At 49.6% G+C, this 22112-nt stretch overlaps 1 protein-coding gene across 1 annotated transcript in view; it reads left to right on the top strand.

The window, feature by feature from the left end:
• The window catches only part of PFKFB4 (6-phosphofructo-2-kinase/fructose-2,6-biphosphatase 4), a 29311-nt gene extending 7670 nt beyond the window's left edge, over nucleotides 1–21641 (top strand). The window contains exons 4-14 of the mRNA XM_049777371.1: nucleotides 3363–3429; nucleotides 6794–6868; nucleotides 7176–7232; nucleotides 8120–8241; nucleotides 13753–13960; nucleotides 15164–15310; nucleotides 18068–18172; nucleotides 20273–20402; nucleotides 20510–20572; nucleotides 20892–20956; nucleotides 21179–21641. Of these exons, the coding sequence (XP_049633328.1) occupies nucleotides 3363–3429; nucleotides 6794–6868; nucleotides 7176–7232; nucleotides 8120–8241; nucleotides 13753–13960; nucleotides 15164–15310; nucleotides 18068–18172; nucleotides 20273–20402; nucleotides 20510–20572; nucleotides 20892–20956; nucleotides 21179–21238 (1099 nt within the window). The 3' untranslated portion in view covers nucleotides 21239–21641. The remainder of the gene's footprint in view (nucleotides 1–3362; nucleotides 3430–6793; nucleotides 6869–7175; nucleotides 7233–8119; nucleotides 8242–13752; nucleotides 13961–15163; nucleotides 15311–18067; nucleotides 18173–20272; nucleotides 20403–20509; nucleotides 20573–20891; nucleotides 20957–21178) is intronic.
• The last annotated feature ends 471 nt before the right edge of the window (nucleotides 21642–22112 follow it).

Raw genomic sequence — 22112 nt, 5'->3', positions numbered from 1 at the left:
AAATGGTCTTGTATGGGGTAGGCTTTGGCATTGCTTTAAGTGACTGTTGGGAACTGACTCACTCTCCCTGTTGTTGAGGAAGTGAATGTTTGCGTGATCCAGAGCTGAAGAAAGTGTTTCCTCTAGTGAAACCGAGTTCCTCACTGCACGTTGCAGCTGTGGCCTTGCTGTGGCCACCAGAGAGATAATTCAGAGGACAGAAATGCACACTTTATGGGGAGGGGAGGGCTCTGGATTCAATCTTGGTACTCCTGGCATTGTCATGAGGGACCCTCTGAGCACCCTACTGAGAGGAAAACCCTCTGTTGTGGCCCCAAAACAAAGAAGACTCATCAGCTTCATGTATCTGACCCATTGTGGCTGGCCATTGGCCTAATCAAGTTCAAAATTAATCAAGATTAGAAGCCGCTGGGCCACAGAAGGTGTCTGCACACCAGGCTACCTTCCCCTTTCTCTTGTCACTCGAGGTAGGATTCCCACCCCTGGATCAAGTGCCTGGATCCACTGGTCCTTCAGTGGATCAAAAGGACAAGTTCAGATTGTAATAAGGGAAGCTGAGGGACAATCAGGCCTCAAAGGCCCAATTTTGGGTCAGACTCCAGACTCGAGTTTGGTTTTTATAAGTCAAATAAATGGGAAGAGACTGGGGCCGGAGCAGTGGTGCAAGCGGTGTCTGCCCTGTGCATGCTAGTTTAGGACGGACCACGGTTCGATCCCCCGGCGTCCCATCTGGTCCCCCAAACCAAGAGCGATTTCTGAGTGCATAGCTAGGAGTAACCCAAATGTCACCAGGTATAGCCCAAAAATTAAAAAAAAAAAAAAAAAAAAGGAAGCAGTCTACTGAATGCTTGACAACCCCATCCCCGTTCCAGAGATGAGGAGACAGAGACTTGGGAATCTCATAAATTACTTCAGAGAACCGGTACTTGAATCGAAACTTACCTACCAGTAAAAACTCTTTTGGTTTTTGGGCCACACCCCGGTAACGCTCAGGGGTTACTCCTGGCTATGTGCTCAGAAGTTGCCCCTGGCTTGGGGGACCATATGGGACACCGGGGGATCGAACCGCGGTCCGTCCAAGGCTAGCGCAGGCAAGGCAGGCACCTTACCTTTAGCGCCACCGCCCGGCCCCTAAAAACTCTTTTGATGGGGAGAGGGACTACACTCAATTGTACTCAGGGATCATTACTAGCTGGGCTCAGGGGACCATAAACAATACCTGTAATCAAATCTAGGTCAGTTAACTGAGTGCAAGGTAGGCATCTTATCTAAGGACTGTCTCTCTGGTCCCTTCTTATATTTTTTATTTATTTACTTATTTATTTATTTATTTATTTACTGATTAATTGACTGATTGGTTGTTGGGCTACATCCAGTGGGACTCAAGGATCTCTCCTGGCTCTGCATTCAGAAATCACCCCTGGCAGTCTAGGGGACCATATGGGTGCCGGGAATTGAACTGGGTCAATTTTGCATGCAAGGCAAAAGCCCTACCACTGTGCTATCTCTCTGGCCCTCTGGTCCCCCCTTAAATGGTTCTTTTGTGGGCCCGGAGAGATAGCACAGCGGCGTTTGCCTTGCAAGCAGCCAATCCAGGACCAAAGGTGGTTGGTTCGAATCCCGGTGTCCCATATGGTCCCCTGTGCCTGCCAGGAGCTATTTCTGAGCAGACAGCCAGGAGTAACCCCTGAGCACCGCCAGGTGTGGCCCAAAAAAAAACCAAAAAAAAAAAAAAATGGTTCTTTTGTTTGTTTTTTGGGCCACACCCGGTGGCTCTCAGGAGTTACTCCTGGCTCTGCATTCAGAAATTGCTCTTGGCAGGTTTGGGGGATTATATTGGATGCCAGGGATCGAACCTGGGTCTATCCCAGATCAGTGATGTGCAAGGCAAACACCCTATCACTGTGCTATCGCTCTGGCTCCTTAAAATAGCTCTTTTTGACCTGACACATAGCTCAAAGGACTGAAGCACATGCCTCTTGTGAGAGAGCCCGGGTTCAACTCCCAGCATCACATGGATGATTCCCCATGCACCTCCAGAACTGTCACTCCAGCACAGGGCTGGGAGAAACCTCTGAATACTATAGGTCCCAAAATCAAGGGGAATAAAGAGCACCATTTTTAGTACTTTTTTTTTTTTTTTTTTGGTTTTTGGGTCACACCTGGCAGTGCTCAGGGGTTCCTCCTGGCTCTATGCTCAGAAATTGCTCCTGGCAGGCTCGGGGACCATATGGGATGCCGGGATTCGAACCACCATCCTCCTGCATGCAAGGCAAACATCTTACCTTCATGCTATCTCTCCGGCCCCCATTTTTAGTACTTTTAGGGGGAGACATGTAGTAGACTTGTAGGAGACTCAATGTATGGCCAGTCAGTAGACTGCATTTACATGTGATGAGATGAAAAGGGGGTAGTATGAAAATTGTTTTGAAAAATATTTGCAGAAGGGGCCGGAGAGATAGCATGGAGATAAGGAGTTTGCCTTGCATGCAGAAGGTCAGTGGTTCAAATCCTGGCATCCCATATGGTCCCCCGAGCCTGCCAGGAGCGATTTCTGAGCGTAGAGCCAGGAGGAACCCCTGAGCACTGCCGGGTGTGACCCCAAAGCCAAAAAAAAAAAAAAAAAGAGGGCCCGGAGAGATAGCACAGCGGTGTTTGCCTTGCAAGCAGCCAATCCAGGACCAAAGGTGGTTGGTTTGAATCCCAGTGTCCCATATGGTCCCCCATGCCTGCCAGGAGCTATTTCTGAGCAGACAGCCAGGAGTAACCCCTGAGCACTGCGGGTGTGACCAAAAAAAAAAAAGAAAATTGTTTTGAAAAATATTTGCAGAAGGAGCCAGAGAGATAGCATGGAGGAAAGGCATTTGCCTTGCATGCTGAAGGTCGGTGGTTTGAATCTTGGCATCCCATATGGTCCCCCGAACCTTCCAGAGCGATTTCTTTTTTTTTTTTTTTTTTTTTTCAGGCCACACCCGTTTGATGCTCAGGGATTATTCCTGGCTAAGCGCTCAGAAATTGCCCCTGGCTTGGGGGAACCATATGGGATGCCGGGGGAATGAACCGTGGTCCTTTCCTTGGCTAGCGCTTGCAAGGCAGGCACCTTACCTCTAGCGCCACCTTGCCGGCCCCTCCAGGAGCGATTTCTGAGCGTAGAGCCAGGAGTAACCCCTGAGCACTGCTGGGTGTGACCCAACCCCCCCTCAAATATTTGCAGTGACCCAGGGCACATACAGGAGGAGAGTTAAACACCCCCAAGAAAAGACAGACCCTGGTAAAAGTATGGGTTTGGGCTGTCCTTTTTAAGTCCAGAGTAGAATGCACCCCACCCATGCCAGGCACTAACCCTGTTCTCTTTCCTGAAGGCAGTGTGCTCTGGCAGCCCTCTGTGATGTCCGGCGGTTCCTTAGTGAGGAGGGAGGACATGTGGCGGTGAGTGTGACACCTTCAGTGACACCTGGGGGAGGCATGAGGGAGGCCACATAAGTCTCCCCTTGCTGTGGAAGGGAAGGTTGTGTGTGGTCCAGGTAGGAGCTCTGGATGCCAGCCTGGGGAAGGAAGACTTCACTGGCTTGTAGGAAGAACAGAGACTGGATGTGGAAACGAAAACATTTTCCTCTGGATTGTGATCTCTGTTGACCCGAAAGAACTTTATTTTGGTTTCTGGGCCACACTCAGTGATCCTCAGGAGTTACTCCTGGCTATATACTCAGAAATCCTGGCTTGGGGGAACCATATGGGATGCCGGGGATCAAACTGCAGTCCGTCCTAGGTCAGCCGCTTGCAAAGCAAATGCTCTACCGCTGGACCACTGCTCTGGCCCCCCAAAGAACTTGTTACCTGATTGTAACCTGATTGGTTAGACAATGCAGTCTCTCCAAATGTGAGGAGAATGAATCCTGCTGTTTCAGGCATCACAGGATGGACAGAACTGAGCAAGGGAGATAGGGAGGGAAATTCGCTACGTTGGAGTATTTTTCCCTTTGGAAGTTGACTCTGGTTAGTCTCTGGCCCTAGCTCCATCTTGACCAGGTCTCTGACACAGCCATGAAATTGGAAATTTCCTCTTGTTCTTTCACAGGCTGAATGTCCTGCCTTGCTGCCTTGGGTTCTGTCCTCAATGGCCTGGCTTAGTTAAGAGTACATCCCCTGGACTATTCCTGAGAAAAGAACCTGAGTCTTGAGTCTGAAAAGTGTGTGTGTGTGTGTGTGTGTGTGTGTGTGTGTGTGTGTGTGTGTCCTAAAAGCCTTGTGTTTTTTTTTTTGGCCACACCCGGAGGCGTTCCAGGGGTTACTCCTGGTTCTGCGCTCAAAAATTACTTCTGCAGGCTTGGGAGATCATATGGGATGCCAGGGATTGATCCCGGATCCATCACCTCAGCCAGTCATATGCAAGGCAAAGTGCCCTATCACTGTGCTATCATTTCAGCCCCCTAAATGCCTTTTATTTATTTTCCTTTCTTTTTTGTTTTGGGGTCACACCCAACAGTGCTCAGGGCTTATTCTTGTCTCTGCAGTCAGGGTTCACTTCTGGTGGACTCAGGAGACCATATAGGGTGCTGGGGATTGAACTCATGTGCCAGGCATGTGTCCTACGACCAGGCAAGTGCCCCACCTTCTGTACTATATAGCTCCAGTCCAATTACCTTTCTGTTTTGTTTTGGTTTTCGGATTTTGGGTCACCCTCCTGGCAGGCTCGGGGAACCATATGCGATGCCGGGTTCGAACCACCGTCCTTCTGCATGCAAAGCAAATGCCTTAGCTCCATGCTATCTCTTCAGCCCCACCTTTCTGTTCTTTTCTTTATCCTCACCTCTGACACTTAGGTAGAATTAGAAATAGGAAGTGCCATTCCCATAAGAATTTCCTTCTGGGACTCCATCACCTTTGGTTTCTCACAGGATTATAGAGAAGCCATTTGTCTTTCTTTCTTTTTTTTTTTTTTTTTTTTTTGGTTTTTGGGCCACACCCTGTGACGCTCAGGGGTTACTCCTGGCTATGCGCTCAGAAGTTGCTCCTGGCTTCTTGGGGGACCATATGGGAGCCGGGGGATCGAACCGCGGTCCGTCCTAGGCTAGTGCAGGCAAGGCAGGCACCTTACCTCTAGCGCCACCGCCCGGGCCCCCCCCCCCCCCCCCCCCCCCCCGCCATCTGTCTTTCTTATTCACTCATCAAACATCCTCTTATGGGTGAGGCTGGGAGTGCCTTGTACTCCTTCCTCTGTTAGAGCTTTAGGGTCTTAGGGTCATGTTCTTGGGTAGGTCTCCTCTTTTTTGTCAGGCTGGGCTGGCACCTGCCGTGACTTACTTTCTACTAAAAGGGTTCTGTTTTTGTTTGTTTGTTTGTTTGTTTGTTTTTGGGTCACATCCAAAAATGGTGATGCTCAGGGGTTACTCCTGTCGGCGCTCAGAAATTACTCCTGACTCAGGGGACCATGTGGGATGCAGGGATCGAACTGAGATCCATCCATCCATCCATCCATCCATCCATCCATCCATCCATCCATCCATCCATCCATTCATCCATCCATCGCATGCAAGGCAAATGCCCTATCACTACGCTATTGTTCCAGTCCCAAGAGAGAAATTATTTTTATTTATATTTTTTTGTGGTGCAGAGTATTGAATTCAAGGATTCACATATTTCTACCACATCCCTGGCCCTTGCAGTCTTTTGTGTGTGTATGTGGGGGGAATATAGGGGGTCTTTTGAACCATACCAAGAAGAGCTCACGGATCATTCCTGACAGAAATTGTAAGACCGTGTGTGATGCTAGGGAGTGTACCTGGGCCAGCTGCATACAAACCAAGTTTTTTTCTTACAGTACTGTCACTCTGCTCCCCTTAATGCAGTTTTATTGATTGATTGATTTTTGGTTTTTGGGCCACACCCAGTGATGCTCAGGGGTTACTCCTGGCTGTGTGCTCAGAAATTGCTCCTGGCGGGGCCGGGCGGTGGCGCTGGAGGTAAGGTGCCTGCCTTACAAGCGCTAGCCAAGGAATGGACAGCGGTTCGATTCCCCCGGCGTCCCATATGGTTCCCCCAAGCCAGGGGCGATTTCTGAGCACATAGCCAGGAGTAACCCCTGAGCGTCAAACGGGTGTGGCCCAAAAACCAAAAAAAAAAAAGAAATTGCTCCTGGCTTGGGAGATCATTTGGAACAACGAGGATCGAATCACGGTCTGTCTTAGGTTAGTGCATTCAAGGTAAATGCCCTACTGCTTGTGCCACCACACCAGCCCCCTGAATGCAGTTTTAAAAGGCAATGCTCGGGGGCCAGATAGCACAGTGGTAAGGCATTTGCCTTGCATGCAGGATGACAGTGGTTCAAATCCTGGCATCACATATGGTCCCCCAAGCCTGCCGGGGGCAATTTCTGAGTGTAGAGCCAGGAGTAGCCCTTGAGCGCTGCCGGGTGTCACCAAAACAACAACAACAACAACAACAAAAGGCAATGCTCGGGCTAGAGAGATAGCATAGGAGTAGGGGGCTTTGCATGAAGCCAACCCAGGTTCACTCCCCAGCAGCAGTGATAGGAATGATCCAGTGCTGAGCACAGCCATGTGTGGCCTCAAAACAGAACAAAACAAAGGCAACACCTCTAAGTGCTGTTGGATATGCTGGAGAGTGTCCTGGGTTTGTTCAAACCTGATACCACAGGAGGAGCCCCATTGGGTTGGAATGCTTTGGAGCTTTTCATTGCAACCGAGCCCCTGATCTCCATCCCATCCCTCTGCAGTCTGTTGTTTCAGATTCTCTGTCCTTGCTGGCCCAGTTAACATTGGTTTGGTTCTAGGTTTTTGATGCAACAAATACCACCCGTGAACGGAGAGCAACCATCTTTAATTTTGGAGAACAGAATGGATACAAGGTAAGGTTTCCCTTTCCCCTTGGTTCATCTTTTGGGTTGGCTGCCATGCATTCTGGTTCCCCAGAGCAGGTATTTCAGCCCCCTTTGCTCCAAAACTCTCTAACTCGTGAGAGGTTTGGGGTGAAGGGGACTGCTTTGGAACTCTCTTTGTAAGGAGATGGGAGGCTGGGTGGGAGAGTCCTAGCTAGGATGATGCGTGCTAGAGTCCATGCATCCTGGGCTTGCCCACTCCCAGATAAAGGGCTCAGTGGAGCTGGACCCAAGGCCTAATATGTCACATGTCTGTGCCCCCACCCCCATGCTACAGACTTTCTTTGTTGAGTCCATCTGTGTGGATCCGGAGGTCATAGCTGCCAACATCGTGGTGAGTTAACATTTTTGCTGTCCTTCCCTTAGTTTTGGGCCTTTGTTGGGAGAAAGTTCTAGAAGGCTGAGCCAGGGGTGCCTGAGGACCTCATGTAAGGATCCCTTGTGTGCATTCATCCTTGCTCCTTTCTCTTTCTTCCTTCCTCATCCTTCCCTGAAAGTGTAAGAGGATCTTTGCTCCCTGGGATGGACATGGTAGGAGTGGGTGTGGGTTTATATTTTAGAAGGGAGTAATTCACCCCCCTCTCCTACAGTCCCCATTTATCTATGAATACATATCTGGGTTTGGGGAGTAGCTTCTAAGCTTCTTGCCCATTTGGCTTCACCTAATTTTATTTGGGGGGCAAGCACACCTGATGATGTTCAAGGATTACTCCTGGCTCTATGCTCAGGCACAACTCCTGGTGGTGATTAGGGGACTATATGGGATGCCAGAGGCCACTGGTTTGGCCACATGCAAGACAGACACCTTACCTACTGTACTGTCTCTCTCGCCCTGACAAAGATGGGGGACCTCTAATCTCAGGGTACCTTCTTTTTTTTTTTTTTTTTTTGTGGTTTTTGGGTCACACCCGGCAGTGCTCAGGGGTTATTCCTGACTCCATGCTCAGAAATTGCTTCTGGCAGGCACGGGGGACCATATGGGACACCAGGATTCAAACCGATGACCTCCTGCATGAAAGGCAAACACCTTACCTTCATGCTATCTCTCTGGCCCCTCAGGGTGCCTTCTTAGCGTGAGTTGGGAAGAGCCCAAGAACCCCTGGACTCTAACTAATAACACCTGGCTTGGTCGCCAGCACCCTTCAGCCCAGCATGTCCCCCAGTGTTTTCCTGTTCTCAGACCAGCCTGACCTCCAAACTGACATGTCCTTCCTCTGACAGCAAGTGAAGCTAGGAAGCCCTGACTATGTCAACCGTGACAGTGACGAGGCCACTGAGGATTTCATGCGGCGTATTGAGTGTTACGAGAACTCATATGAGTCGCTGGATGAGGACTTGGACAGGTAAGTTAGGCGGCATCATCCCTGCAAGCATGGCGGGTGGGCAATGGGGCTCCTGCTTGGCTGCAATTCATTTTTTTGTTTTGTTTTTGGATCACACCCAGAGATATTCAGGGGTTAGTTACTACTGGCTCTGCGCTCAGAAATCTCTCCTGGCAGGCTTGGGGGACCCTGTGGGATGCTGGGATTCAGTCAAACACCCTCTTTGACTATCTCTTTGGCCCCTACAAGTTTAATTTTTTTTTTTTTTTTTTGGTTTTTGGGCCACACCCGGCGGTGCTCAGGGGTTACTCCTGGCTGTCTGCTCAGAAATAGCTCCTGGCAGGCACGGGGGACCATATGGGACACCGGGATTCGAACCAACCACCTTTGGTCCTGGATCGGCTGCTTGCAAGGCAAACGCCGCTGTGCTATCTCTCCGGGCCCACAAGTTTAATTTTTAAGCAGCGAGTTTTTATAAGGGGTAAAGCCAGTTATAGATATTGAGAAGAATGTTTACAATTACAAAGCACAGTTTAACAGTAAACAATACATTAAGCTATGGATGTGAGCCCTAAGATTCTGAGTTACAAAGAAAAAGTTCACAACTCTGGGCAACTCTTAGCAAAATAACTTCAGATGCAAAATAAGGGTTATTAAGAAGTAGAAAACGGGGCCGGGAAGGTGGCGCTAGAGGTAAGGTGTAGAGGTAAGGTAGGATGGACCGAGGTTCAATCCCCCGGTGTCCCATATGGTCCCCCCAAGCCAGGGGCGATTTCTGAGCACATAGCCAGGAGTAACCCCTGAGCGTCAAACGGGTGTGGCCCAAAAACCAAAAAAAAAAAAAAAAAAAAAAAAAAGAAGTAGAAAAGGATCTAGGAACACAATCTTCACTGGGTTGAGCTCTATTTTAGAGGTTAAGTGAAAGAAAGAGCTAAATCCACTAAGGTGGAGTTCCCATTTTTCTGGGAAGTGTCAGTAGCCCAGGATCTGGCTGCGCCCTTGATTTCCATAAACTGAGGCTGCAAGGACACATTTGAAAAAGAAAAAATAATTGTCTTTGATTTTGGTGCTAAATATTATGCAGAAAAGGGGCTCTCTAGTAATCTTCGGTGCTAGAATTTCTGAGCCAGATAATTTGATTGAGGCCATATTTTGGGTTTTTTTTTGGGTCACTCCTGGCTGCACACTTAGAATTCGCTCCTGGCAGGCTCAGTGGACCATATGGGATGCTGGGATTTGAACCACCTTCGTCCTTCTGCATGCAAGGCAAACACTCTACCTCCACGCTATCTCTCTAGCCCAAATTTTTTTTTTTTGAGTGAGGCCATATTTCGGCCTGAGGTTTTATAAGGGAGAGATAGCCAAATATGACAAAATGTGATGTCGATACCATGGCATGACTTTATCTCTTCGGGAATTCCTCAACTATTTACGCATGAGAATCATCCATAGCGGGCCGTTAGAGGAACCCCGTGGGGGTTATTTCAGTTCTCCACACCAGAAAAATCTGGGGATACATCTGGTGGGCCTCCTGAGTTTTCCTTAAATGGAAATGTCTATGCATGGCATGGCATTACACCCCCTTTTTTTTTGGTCACACCCGGTTACTCCTGGCTCTGCACTCAGGAAGTCACTCCCGGCAGGCTCAGGCTTTGTGTATAGAAATCACTTCTGGCTTCTGGCGGGGCTTGGGGGTGTCAGGGGTCAAACTTGGGTTGTCAGCTTGCAAGGTCAGAGCCCTATGTGCTGTACTATCTCTCTAGTTCTGTTTTGTTGATGTTGTTTTGTTTTGGGGCTACACCTGGCAGTGCTGGTTTTGTGCATAGGGATTACTTCTGGAGTGCTTGGGGGGGACCATAGAGGGTATCCCAGATTGAATCTGGGTCTGCTGCATGCAAGGCAAGTTGTATTATTGCTCTGGACCCTGACATATTAGACATGCAGCATTATAATAGGTTCAGGTGGATAATTTAATGATTTGCATTTGTATGTGATATAATATGAATACTGTAATAAATTTATTTTCTATCTGGTCCTGGAAACCTTTTTGGGGGGCCATACCCAGCAGCGCTTAGGAGTTATTCCTGGCTCTGTGCTCAGAAATTCTCTCCTGGCAGACTTGGGGACCAGATGGGATGCCAGGAATAGAATCTGGGTCTGTCCTGGGTCAGCCGCATGCAAAGCAAATGCCCTACAACTGTGCTATCGCTCCTGGTCTTAGAAAGATTTTTACATTTGCAGCACAGCCTGCTGTCTCTGGGCCCTGTGCTGTGCACTATATCTTTGTGACTTATTTGTGAATATTTGTCTGATTTTTTTTTTTTAGTCTGTGGTATCTGGGATGGAATTCAGAGCTTTCCACGTGAAAGGCTATTCCTCTTTTGTTGAGCTACATCTCCAAGCCCCTTGTTCTTCTTCACCCATTTCTGTATCCTCAATTCTTTCTCTTTGCTACCACCCGTATATTCTCAATATCTGTGATTTTTTTTTGCTTTTTGTTTGTTTGTTTGTTAGTTTGTTTTGGGCCACACCTGGCAGCACGAAGTGGTTACTCCTGGCTCAGAAATCACTCCTGGCAGTCTCAGGGGACCATATGGGATGCTGGGGATCAAACCTGGGTCTGTGGTGGGTGGGCCTCATGCAGTGCAAACTCCCTACCGCTGTGCTATCTATCACTCCAGCCCCTGGATTTTTTTGTTTGTTTGTTTTTGTTTTTGGGTCACACCCGGCTGTGCTCAGGGGTTACTCCTGGCTGTCTGCTCAGAAATAGCTCCTGACAGGCATGGGGGACCATATGGGACACCAAGATTCGAACCAACCACCTTTGGTCCTGGATCAGCTGCTTGCAAGGCAAACGCCGCTGTGCTATCTCTCCGGGCCCCCAGCCCCTGAATTTTGTGTTTGCATCCTACCATATAATGAAACCATATGATCTTTGTTTTCTTCATCTAGCATATTTCACTTAGCATAAAATCCTGAGGTTCTTCTACATGGTCACAAGTACTAAGGCATGCACTGTGTATTTTTTGTTTGCTTTGTATTGAGGCCTCACTCAGAGGTGCTCAGGGATTGCTCCCAGCATGATGCTCATTGCGTGGAACCAAGAGGTATTGGTGTGAGATCTTAGCTCTGTGAGATGTCTCCTTGACCCTGCAGTATGCTTTTTGTGAAGAGAGGGGTGCTAAACCCCTTCTTTGAACAGGGCTGTGGCTCTTGTGGCCTCCTGCTGGAATGATAGGTACCACCACAGGGAGTGGCTGGAGCAAGACCTTCAGGCCCTTCAGAGGCTCTTAGCCCAGGTGCCTGCAATAGGCTATTCTGCCACTGTCCTGTAAAAGAAACATAGGCAGCATGTAAATAAATGGGTGTGACTGGGTGCCATAAAACTTTGTTTACCTAAGATCTATCTGCTTTTGACCTGCTGGCTAGTTTGCCAGCTCCTGTCAACCCGCCTCAATGGGGATGGCAGTTGAGCAGCTGACAGTGTGACTCCTTGTCAAAGTCTTACAGCCCTTATACATCAGTGGAGAGACACAGGAACTAGGGAATTGTGCAACAGTAAGGGAAAAGGCTGGACTATATAAAAACTTGTTTTCTTTTTGTTTGTTTTGGGTTTTGGGTCACACCCGGCAGCGCTCAGGGGTTACTCCTGGCTCTATTAGCTCAGAAATTGCTCCTGGCAGGCTTGGGGGACCATATTGGATGCCGGGATTCGAACCACCATCCTTCTGTATGCAAGGCAAACGCCCTACCTCCATGCCATCTCTCTGGCCCCAGAAACCAGAATCTTTAACTAGAGAAACCGGACACCAACAACAGCACATGTGCGAAAAAATTTCACTGGGACCACAGAGAATGACTCAGGGGGTTGGGCAACCTAGTATGCCTGGAACCCAGAGTCAGTCTTATGCCAGAAGACTTCAGGGATAAGGTTTCCTTGTATTTAGGCCAAGGTTTTTTTTCTCTCCATTTTCCTCATATTTTGCTGGACCTATGCAAACAACAATAATTGCCACTCTCACACAGTTATTACTGTATTTATTTAACTTAAAAAAAAGAAGAGCTTACTAAACTTTCTGCTGATGCTTTAATGAATTAATTCATTGTGATTCAATAATTTTCAAAAATATTCTTTCCTGTGCTGGAGAGATAGCATGGAGGTAAGGCATTTGCCTTTCATGCAGAAGGTCATTGGTTTGAATCCCGGCATCCCATATTGTCCCCCATGCCTGCCAGGGGCAATTTCTATTCTTTCCTTTTTCTTCCATCTCTTTAGTTTTTCTTTCAGTTTTCTATTTTTTTAAATCATGTTGCTTTTGGTCTTCCTAAAAGAAATGTATTATTATCAGTTATGTCAATTATGTAATGCATTTTCTTTAAAAAAAAAAATAGAAAGAAATCGCTCCTGGCTTGGGGGACCTTATGGAATGCCAGGAGTTCGAACTGCAGTCTGTCCTAGGTTAGCACAGGCAAGGCAAACACCCTATTGCGAATGCCACCACTCCGGCCCCAGAGGGATGGGACTGTTTCTGAGTCTGAGTTCTCTTCCTCCAGGCCCCCAGCACAGGCACAAATCACTTGGATTTAAAGGGCCCCTCTCCTTGGTTTCTCTGTTTTTTAAATCTCTGGGGGAAACCATTTCTCTCCCTATCTCTTCTTTCTCATTCAGAGGACAGCAGCTCTCCTGTTGGATTGGTCAGTAATGGTGGCTTCTTTTTTACTGGAGGTTTCAGTGTGACATCCCTGACACTGAGAGCCCTGCTCCAGATAGTGAGAACCTAAATGGGAACATCCCGGTGACCCCCAGGATGAACCCGAGGGGCTGGAGAGATAGCACAGTGGTAGGGCATTTGCCTTGCATGCGGCCAACCCAGGACAGGCAGTGGTTCAAATCCCAGCATCCTATGTGGTCTCCTGAGCCTGCCAGGGTCAATTTCTGAGCACAGAGCCACAAGTAATCCCTGAGTGCCACTGGATGTGATCCAAAAACAAACAAACAAAAAAAAAGCAAACAGAGTGAACCAGAGCACAAAGGCAGAGAGACCTTGCCTTCTCTGCTGCACCATACACTACACACAGCAGTAAAGACATGGTGTTCTTGGGACCGGAGCGATAGCACAGTAGTAGGGCATTTGCCTTGCATGCAGCTGACCCAGGACGGACCTGGTTTGATCCCCAGTGTCCCATACAGTCCTCCAAGCCATGATTTCTGAGCACAGACCCAGGAGTAACCCCTGAACACATCTGGGTGTGGCACTCCCCCCCCCCAAAGATACATGATGTTCTTCAAACTGACATCTGCCTTTGACTTTTCCTGACTTTTAGAGTCACCTTTTAGAAGAATGGTAAGTGTGCACCCCTCGCTGCGGGGGACGGGTGTTTGGAGACCCAGCTGCTTCGTGCCCCTTCATCTCTTGGGTACCAGCAGTCTGTGTTTTGTCAGGCAGCCTAGTGATGGGAGATGTGAGGTCCTGCAGCTGTCTCCTCTGCCACATCCCAATGACTGCCTCTCTCTGCCTTCTCTCCCGGAAGGGACCTGTCCTACATCAAGATCATGGACGTGGGGCAGAGCTACGTGGTGAACCGGGTGGCTGACCACATCCAGAGCCGCATCGTGTATTACCTCATGAACATTCATGTGACTCCCCGGTCCATCTACCTCTGTCGTCATGGGGAGAGCGAGCTCAACCTCAAGGGCCGGATCGGTGGGGACCCAGGACTATCCCCCCGGGGCAGGGAGGTCAGTGTGCATGCGTGTGTATGTGTGTGTGTGTGTGTGTATGTGTGTGTGTGTGTGTATGAACTGGCACCTGTACTGTGGTGTACATAATTGGTTCTCTGCATGTGTGTGTGCTAGCACTGGGCTTCCAGCTCTCATAGCTGATGGTCGTTAGGGTGGAGGAGCTTCATTCAGTCTAAAGTATTACCTCTTTTTTCTGTGGGGGGAGGTTTGAGCCACTCCCAGATGTGCTCAGGGGTTGCTCCTGGCTCTGCAGTCAGAAATCATTCCTGGGCCCGGAGAGATAGCACAGTGGCATTTGCCTTGCAAGCAGCCGATCCAGGACCAAAGGTGGTTGGTTCGAATCCCGGTGTCCCATATGGTCCCCCGTGCCTGCCAGGAGCAATTTCTGAGCAGACAGCCAGGAGTAACCCCTGAGCAACGCCGGGTATGGCCCAAAAACCAAAAAAAAAAAAAAGAAAAGAAATTATTCCTGACTTGGGGGACCATATGGGATGCCAGAATTAGAACCCAGGTCCATCCTGAGTTAGCCACATGCCAGGCAAACGCCCTACCACTGTGCTGTCTAGACTATCATGTAGGGAAGGTCACCAGTTTCAAGCAAATGCCTAGAACTCTGACTTCTGTAGGAGTTGTCACCCACTGAACCCCTCTTCTGAGATGGGGGTAGGAAGCTGCCCTTCTGGTAGTGGCCTGAGTCTCTGAAGTATAGCTGAGTATCCAGAGACACTCAGGAGAGAGACTCAAGCTTCAGTGGAGAGGTGTAGCAGGGAGTGAGAGACTGTCGCAATGGACCAGGGGCATTTCCTCTGGAGCTGTGGCTGATGAGGTGGATGAGACCCCACCACCATGCCATTTGTGGGAATAGGTGTCTTTGAAAGAATCTCCCAGGTTAGATGTTCACTCACCTGTGTTCTCTGAGGCTAAATCTTTCCCCCACTGGTCCTATGAGATCCTCAGAAGTTGGTTCAGGGCCTAAGGATCTGAATTTTTTGTTTGTTTGTTTGTTTTGGGGCCACACCTGGTGATGCTCGGGGGTTAGTCCTGGCTGTGTGCTCAGAAATCACTCCTGGCTTGGGGGACTATATGGGACGCTGGGGATTGAACCCAGGTCTATCCTGGGTCAGCCGCATGCAAGGCAAGTGGCCTACCACTGCCCTATCGCTCTGGCCCCTGTCTGAATTTTCTTATGCTGTGTTTTAGTTTGCCAAGAGTCTGGCACAGTTCATCAGTGATCAGAACATAAAGGATCTGAAGGTCTGGACGAGCCAGATGAAGAGAACCATTCAAACAGCTGAGGCCCTGGGGGTGCCGTACGAGCAGTGGAAGGTCCTCAACGAGATCGATGCGGTACTTACCTTCTCTTTCCTCACTCCTGCCCCCAGACTCCTGGGCACAGAGGATTTTGGGCCACATCTGGTCAGACAGAAGGTTAACTTCTGGTTCTGTATTCAAGAATTACTCCTGGCAGTGCTCCGGGAACCATATGGGATGCCAGGAATCAATACTAGGTCACTATATGCAAGGCTGGTGCCCTATCTGCTGTACTATATCGCTCTACATCCTGTTCTGGGGTTTTGATTTTTCCCTTTTCTTTGGCATTAACTACCCTGACCTGTATTCATCTCTCTTTATAGTCCTGTTGGCTAACACTTGTCCACATACTGATGGTTATAATCAAGATGGTAAACCGGTGGTTTTCAAACTTTCTATACCTATAGATGAGCACTGATCCTGGAGCAGCGTATGAAAAATACTGATCTATGGGGCCGGAGAGATAGCATGGAGGTAGGGTGTTTGCCTTGCATGCAGAAGGATGGCGGTTCAAATCTCGGCATCCTATGTGGTCCCCCGAGCCTCCCAGGAGTGATTTCTGAGCATAGAGCCAGGAGTAAGTAACCCCTGAGTGCTGCCAGGTGTGACCCAAAAACCAAAAAAAAAAAAAATACTGTTCTAAACTAATTAGAATTAATTTTGATGATCAGACGTAGGCCTTAAATCTGATCTTTTCCTGCATCTAATTCAGTGACCTCTCTCTTTTTCCTTTTGGTTTAATAACCATTTTTGGTGTTTGTTTACACAACCAGCAGTGCTCAGGGCTTATTCCTGGCTCTGCATTCAGGGGTATCAGGGACCATATATTTGGAGTTGGTGATTGAACCCTGGTCAGCTGCTCTACTGGCCCAATTTGACCTTTTTCATTTTGTTTATTCGTTTGGACCACATTCAGAGGTTCTCGGGTTACTCCTGGCTCTGTGCTCAGAATTGGATCCTGGCAGGCTCAGGGGACCATCTGGGATGCCGGAGATTGAATCTGGGTTGACCACGTACAAGGCAAACACCCTTCCCACTGTGCTATTGCTCCAGCCCATCAGTGATTGTTTTTGATGGTGCTCGGGGGAACATATGTATGATGCTGATGATTGAACCTGGGTCAACCACGTGCAAGGCAAGTGTCCAACCTGTTGTACTCTCTCACCAGTCTCCCCTGTTAATTTGTAATTGAGTGTTGGACATTTTGTACAAAGAGTATGAGATCGTTTCATGTTCTGGTTAATATTCTCTATCTCCAGAGCAGTTGGGGCAGATTATCTAGTTAAGTCAAGGATAGAACTGTTTCAAAGGTACATTTTGATATTTGTAGAGATTTCTCAATGTTTAGGTTCTCTTTCTAATGGCTTGTGTGTGAGAGTGTGTGTGTGTGTGTGTGTGTGTGTGAGAGAGAGAGAGAGAGAGAGAGAGAACTCTGATCACAGTTGTGATCAGGAGCCACTTCTGGTGATAAAGTGCTGCTCGGGACATTGGGGACACTAGGGCAACCCCGATGATTCTTGGGGTGACAAGGGCTCTATACCTATGGTACTTGAAGAGGCATAAGGTGCCAGGGACTGAATCCAAGATCTTGCACATTCAAAGCATTTGAGCTGTCTCCCTTTATATAAGAGCTTGGATTTTAAGGTTCTGATGGAAAACCTTAAGGGCCTCAAACTTCTATTCTATTCTATCCAAGATTGCTGACATTTTTTCCAAGCTTCTGCCAAGCCATCTGCTTCCCCAATTCTCATCTCCCTCCCAGCCCTAAGGTTCTTTAAATATAACTGATGGGGCCAGAGATAGAACTGTGGGTAAGGAGCTTGCCTTGAATCCCCCTCACCCTTATTCAATCCCTGACACTGTATATGGTCTCTAACATTGCTTCCAAAGTGAGGTGATTTCCCTTTGTCTTGTTGACTTGCCTTTACTCTCTGATCATCAGTGATGATGAGTGAGCCCCTTTTCATGTGCCATATGCATGAAGGTTTACTCTAGAGTCTCACTTGCTCCAAGATCATGTCCTCTCCATCTTCAAGAACTCTGCCTGGAGAATTCTGTAAGAATATCAAATAGGGGGGCCAGAATGATAGCATAGTGTGGTAAGACAGTTATTTTGCATGCAGCCGATCCAGGACAGACCCAGGTTCGATCTCCAGCATTCTATATGGTCTCCCTAGCCTGACAGTAGCAATTTCTTTCTTTTTTTGGTTTTTGGGTCACACCCGGCAGCGCTCAGGGGTTACTCCTGGCTCTGCACTCAGAAAATGCTCCATTACTTCTGGCAGGTTTGGGGTACCAGATGGGATGCCGGGGATTGAACCCAGGCTGGCTGCGTGCAAGGCAAATGCCCTACCTACTGGTATGATATCACTCCGGAACCCAACCACCTATCTTGTTTTTAAGGGGTAAAAGGGATTATGGATTGAGAATGAGAAAGATTTTTTTTTTGTTTTTTGGATTTTTGTTTGTTTGTTTTTTGGGTCACACCCAGTAGCACTCAGGGGTTCCTCCTGGCTCTAAGCTCAGAAATCGCTCCTGGCAGGCTCGGGGGACCATATGGGATGCCAGGATTCGAACCTTCATCCTTCTGCATACAAGGCAAACGCCTTACCTCCATGCTATTAATCTGGCCCCTGAGAAAAATGTTTTAAAGGCTTTCTGATATCAGTTCAGTGTTTCCCAGATGGATGGCTCAGTTCCAGACTGGGAGAGTTTGGGGAGGAGGAAGGGAGTTCCTTGGTGTTGCCCTGTCCTGCTGGGAGGTGTGACAATGACAACCTGGTGTCTCTCTAGGGTGTGTGCGAGGAAATGACTTATGAGGAAATTCAGGACCATTATCCACTGGAATTTGCCCTGCGGGACCAGGACAAGTACCGGTACCGGTACCCTAAAGGGGAGGTAAGCAAAGCGCCTCATCCCTACCCACTGAAAGGGTCTGGTCTGTGAGACTCTGTGGAGGTAGCATGGACTGCAGGGGGGAGGTGGGAAGGGCGCTAGCCTTAGAGAGAGGCCAGCCGGGGCATATCTTTATCATTTCCTGGCTCCATGACTGGCCATAGGCCTCTCCTCAGAGTGGGTGGACTGTGCTGTGCACCTACAGCTCCCTATGCCCCCCCCACCACAGTGTCATAGGGTGCTGCTCTCTTCCCCGTGGCTGTAAGCAACACCCCAACCCTGAAACCAGATCCGGGGAGACCTCCAGAGAGTCCTGGCCACCACAGGTCACTCCCATGTTCTCCCTTCCTGAAGACTGGCTTTCTTCTGCCTTAGCCCAGGCCTAGGTCAGAAGGAGAGGCCCCTTGATTCAAGTGTCTCCTTCAGAGAGAGAGAGAGAGAGAGAGAGAGAGAGGGAGGGAGGGAGGGAGGGAGGGAAGGGGAAGTGGGAGGGAGGAAGAGAAAGTGGGAGGGAGGGAAGGAGGAAGGAAGGAAGGAAGGAAGGAAGGAAGGAAGGAAGGAAGGAAGGAAGGAAGGAAGGAGGGAGGGAGGGAGGGAGGGAGGGAGGGAGGAAGGAAGGAAGGAAGGAAGGAAGGAAGGAAGGAAGGAAGGAAGGAAAAGAAAGGAAGGAAGGAAAAGAAAGGAAGGAAAGAAGGAGAAGGGAGGGAGGGTGAGAGGGAAATCAGCTTCTTTTTTTTGTTTTATTTTTTTGGGCCACACCCAGAGGCACTCAGGGGTTACTGATGGCTCTGTGCTCAGGTTTGGGGGACCATACGAGATGCTGAGAATCGAACCCGGGTCTGTCCTGGGTCAGCCATGTGCAAGGCTATGCTATCACTCAGGCTTGGAAATTAGTCCTGGGCTCTAGCAACGCTGACAGGGACTTTGGTTACCAGGGTCTCTCAGAGTCCTCAGAACTCTCAGGGGCCACCCCAGTTGATGTCATAGGACTCCCAGTTAAGGCCTGTGGCAATTTCAGTCCAAGTATTGTTGTGTTTTTTATTTCTAATTTGGGGAGGAAATGTTGGGTCATACCCAGTGGTGCTTAGGCGTGGTGCCATATCCAGGGCCAGGGATCAAACCAGAACTTCTGAGAGGTTTTTTGTTGATCTGTTTTATTTCTGGGCCACACCTAGGGATGCTCAGGACTCATTCCTGGCCCTGCACTCAGCAATTACTCCTGACAAGGCTCAGAAGACCATATGTGATGCTGGCAATCAAACCTGGGCCAACTGTGTACAAAGCAAACACCCTACCTGTTACTATCGCTCTGGTCTAAGACTTTTGTTTTCATTTTTAGTTTGGGGTTGCTTTTTGTTTGTTTTGTTTTTAGTTTACACCCAATGATGCTCAGGAGTTGCTCCTAGCTCCGCACATAGGAATCACTCCTGGTGGGGTTTGTGGGACCATATAGGATGCTGGGGATTGAACCCAGGTTGGCCATATGCAAGGCAAGTGCCAGCCCACTGTACTTTCTCTTTGGCCCTGGACTTTTCGTGTTTGAAGGGCTGCTTGGTCTCCTGGTGAAAATCCAGAAATGCAGCATATGAGAAGCTGGAGTCACAAATCAGAAGATGTTTGAGTACCCAGAGAAGAGAGCCAGGGTGGAGCATTCCAAGGGGCAGGGTTTGGAGCCACAATAAAAACCTGCAGCCTTGGGGAAGATCTGGGGTTTCGTTTGCTCCCCTGAGGCCTACATTATCCTGAGCTAGAAGAGATAGAAGTCTTTGTACTCCATATGGGTTGCCAGATTCTGAATTCTAGCAGTTGAGGTTCTAGGAAGGTCCCCTGGGGAGGACATAGAGGAGATCCCACAGGGGCCCCTGATCCCTGAGGCTCAGCTGCCAGATCCCTGGGTTAGGGCAGGTGACCTCTTTTCCACGTTGCCAACCCTTACTATGCCAGCTTCCCTCTGGCCTGGTCTTTCCCTGGAGCAGCCCTGAGCTCTCCACATCCTTTACAAGCAGAGGCCCAGCCACCACCTCCCAGTACAGTGAAGCGTTTGGGTATAACGCCCTCACCCCTAGCTTGCCATCTTGAAGGATGCCCTCATTTGCCTTGTAGTCCTATGAGGACCTGGTGCAGCGGTTGGAGCCAGTCATCATGGAGCTGGAGAGGCAGGAGAATGTTCTGGTCATCTGCCACCAGGCCGTGATGCGCTGCCTCCTGGCCTACTTTCTCGACAAGGCAGCAGGTGCGGGCCCACCCCTGGGAAGTGGGGGCGATGTGTGAGAGGGGGGAGAGGGAGACTATCAGCTGGACAGCCCTGGGCATGCCAGCCTGCCCCATCTGTGTCCACAGAGGAGCTCCCCTACCTCAGGTGTCCACTGCACACGGTCTTGAAGCTCACCCCCGTGGCCTACGGTAAGGTCCCCTGGCCTTTGCTTCCCACCTTGCCTCCCTCTTTCCCTTTCCCTGCTGGTTCTCAGATGGCCCTGAACCCCTGATTGGGCATCTGGGTCCTTAGGGTGACCCTGCTTGGATGTGTGGGCACCTCGTGAGGCTATGTTGGGGCACAGGATACCACAGGCCCTTGTCACAAGGCTCCCCAGAGCTGCCTGAGGAGGGACCCTTCCTGCTCTGTTTCATAGTCCCCCAAGTCCCTCCTGAGAAAAGCTCCCCTGTTTTGTGGCTACAGCTGCCTTTCAACTGGAGAAACAGATTCATCTTTTTCCTCTGGCAGGTTGTAAAGTTGAATCCATTTACCTGAACGTGGTGGCTGTGAACACACACCGAGATAAGCCACAGGTATCAACTGGGTCACAGCAGCTGGGGGGCTGATTTCTTTGTTCAGGGTGAGGCTATGGCTCTGTGTGTTGCCCTGCTCCCACACTTTGGAGGAAGGTCGATGTCTGGTGGGCTGTGCAGGAACTCGTGAGCGAGGCTGAACCCCAACAGCAGGTGTGATGAGGTTTGCGAGGAGCAGGGGCGTCCGCCTCGACACCTGTCTCATTTTTCCCCCTTATGCAGAACGTGGACATCTCAAGGCCCCCCGAGGAAGCCCTGGTCACGGTCCCTGCTCACCAGTGATTGCATCTCAGACGTCACATCAGGCGAGAGCACTCATCTGTTGACACGTTTATGCCATGTGACAGTCACTGTGAAGGAGCCTCAGAGCCACAAGCGCCTGGTGGCCCCAGGAAAACACCTCAGATCATCTGCTTCTTCACTGACAATCAGCAGGGGAGGCCCATCTGGTGCTCAAACTGGGGCAAAAAGGCAGCAGCCAGACTGCGATGGGGGTCAGCCATGGTGATGGCAACTCTCTCTGTCTTGCTGTCTGAATTGGCTTTGGGGAAGGGAACCCTAAAATGTGGAAGTCAAAGCACTTGCTAAGCTTGGGGCAAGTCTGGAGAGCTGGACCGTCTCCCACTCCCCACTCCCTCACCCCTTGCCAGCTGCTGACAGTGCAATACTGACTGACTGAGCCCAGATTCTCAGGAAAGTCAGCGCCCCCTCCTGGGAGGCACAGCAACACACAGGAGATGGAGCTTGGAGATTGTCAGCAGCCTGTCATGCTTATGGGGCTCCCCTTCCTGGCTGCTGTCAGGGTGAGAACTTGCCTGCTTTTGTATAAGTGGTCTCGCCTCCATGCTTGAGGGAGCTGCATCTCCCCGCTTGGTTGCAACCACATAACTACCTGGTTTTGCCCAGGAAGCACCTTGAGTGGAGAAGTAAGACAATCCTGGCACCCAGTCCTGTGATCTCACCCTGAGGGACAGGGCAGGGGAAAGGCCTGGACCCGGAGCAGGAGGTGGGATGTTCCCGGCCTCCTGGATTCATCAGCTGAGGTGCCACTGAAAACACCTCAGAGCTGGCCCTGTCGTACCCCGGAGTTCTCTGGTGCCCCAAGAGGTCCTGGAGCTGTGGCTTTGAGCAAGTGCTGCAGACCAGTAGTTGGGGC

Source organism: Suncus etruscus, chromosome 7 (genome assembly GCF_024139225.1).
Source record: "Suncus etruscus isolate mSunEtr1 chromosome 7, mSunEtr1.pri.cur, whole genome shotgun sequence".
NCBI classification, from domain to species: Eukaryota; Metazoa; Chordata; class Mammalia; order Eulipotyphla; family Soricidae; genus Suncus; species Suncus etruscus.
Note: the sequence above shows the minus strand (reverse complement) of the source record. Positions and strands in the feature narration are given on the sequence as shown.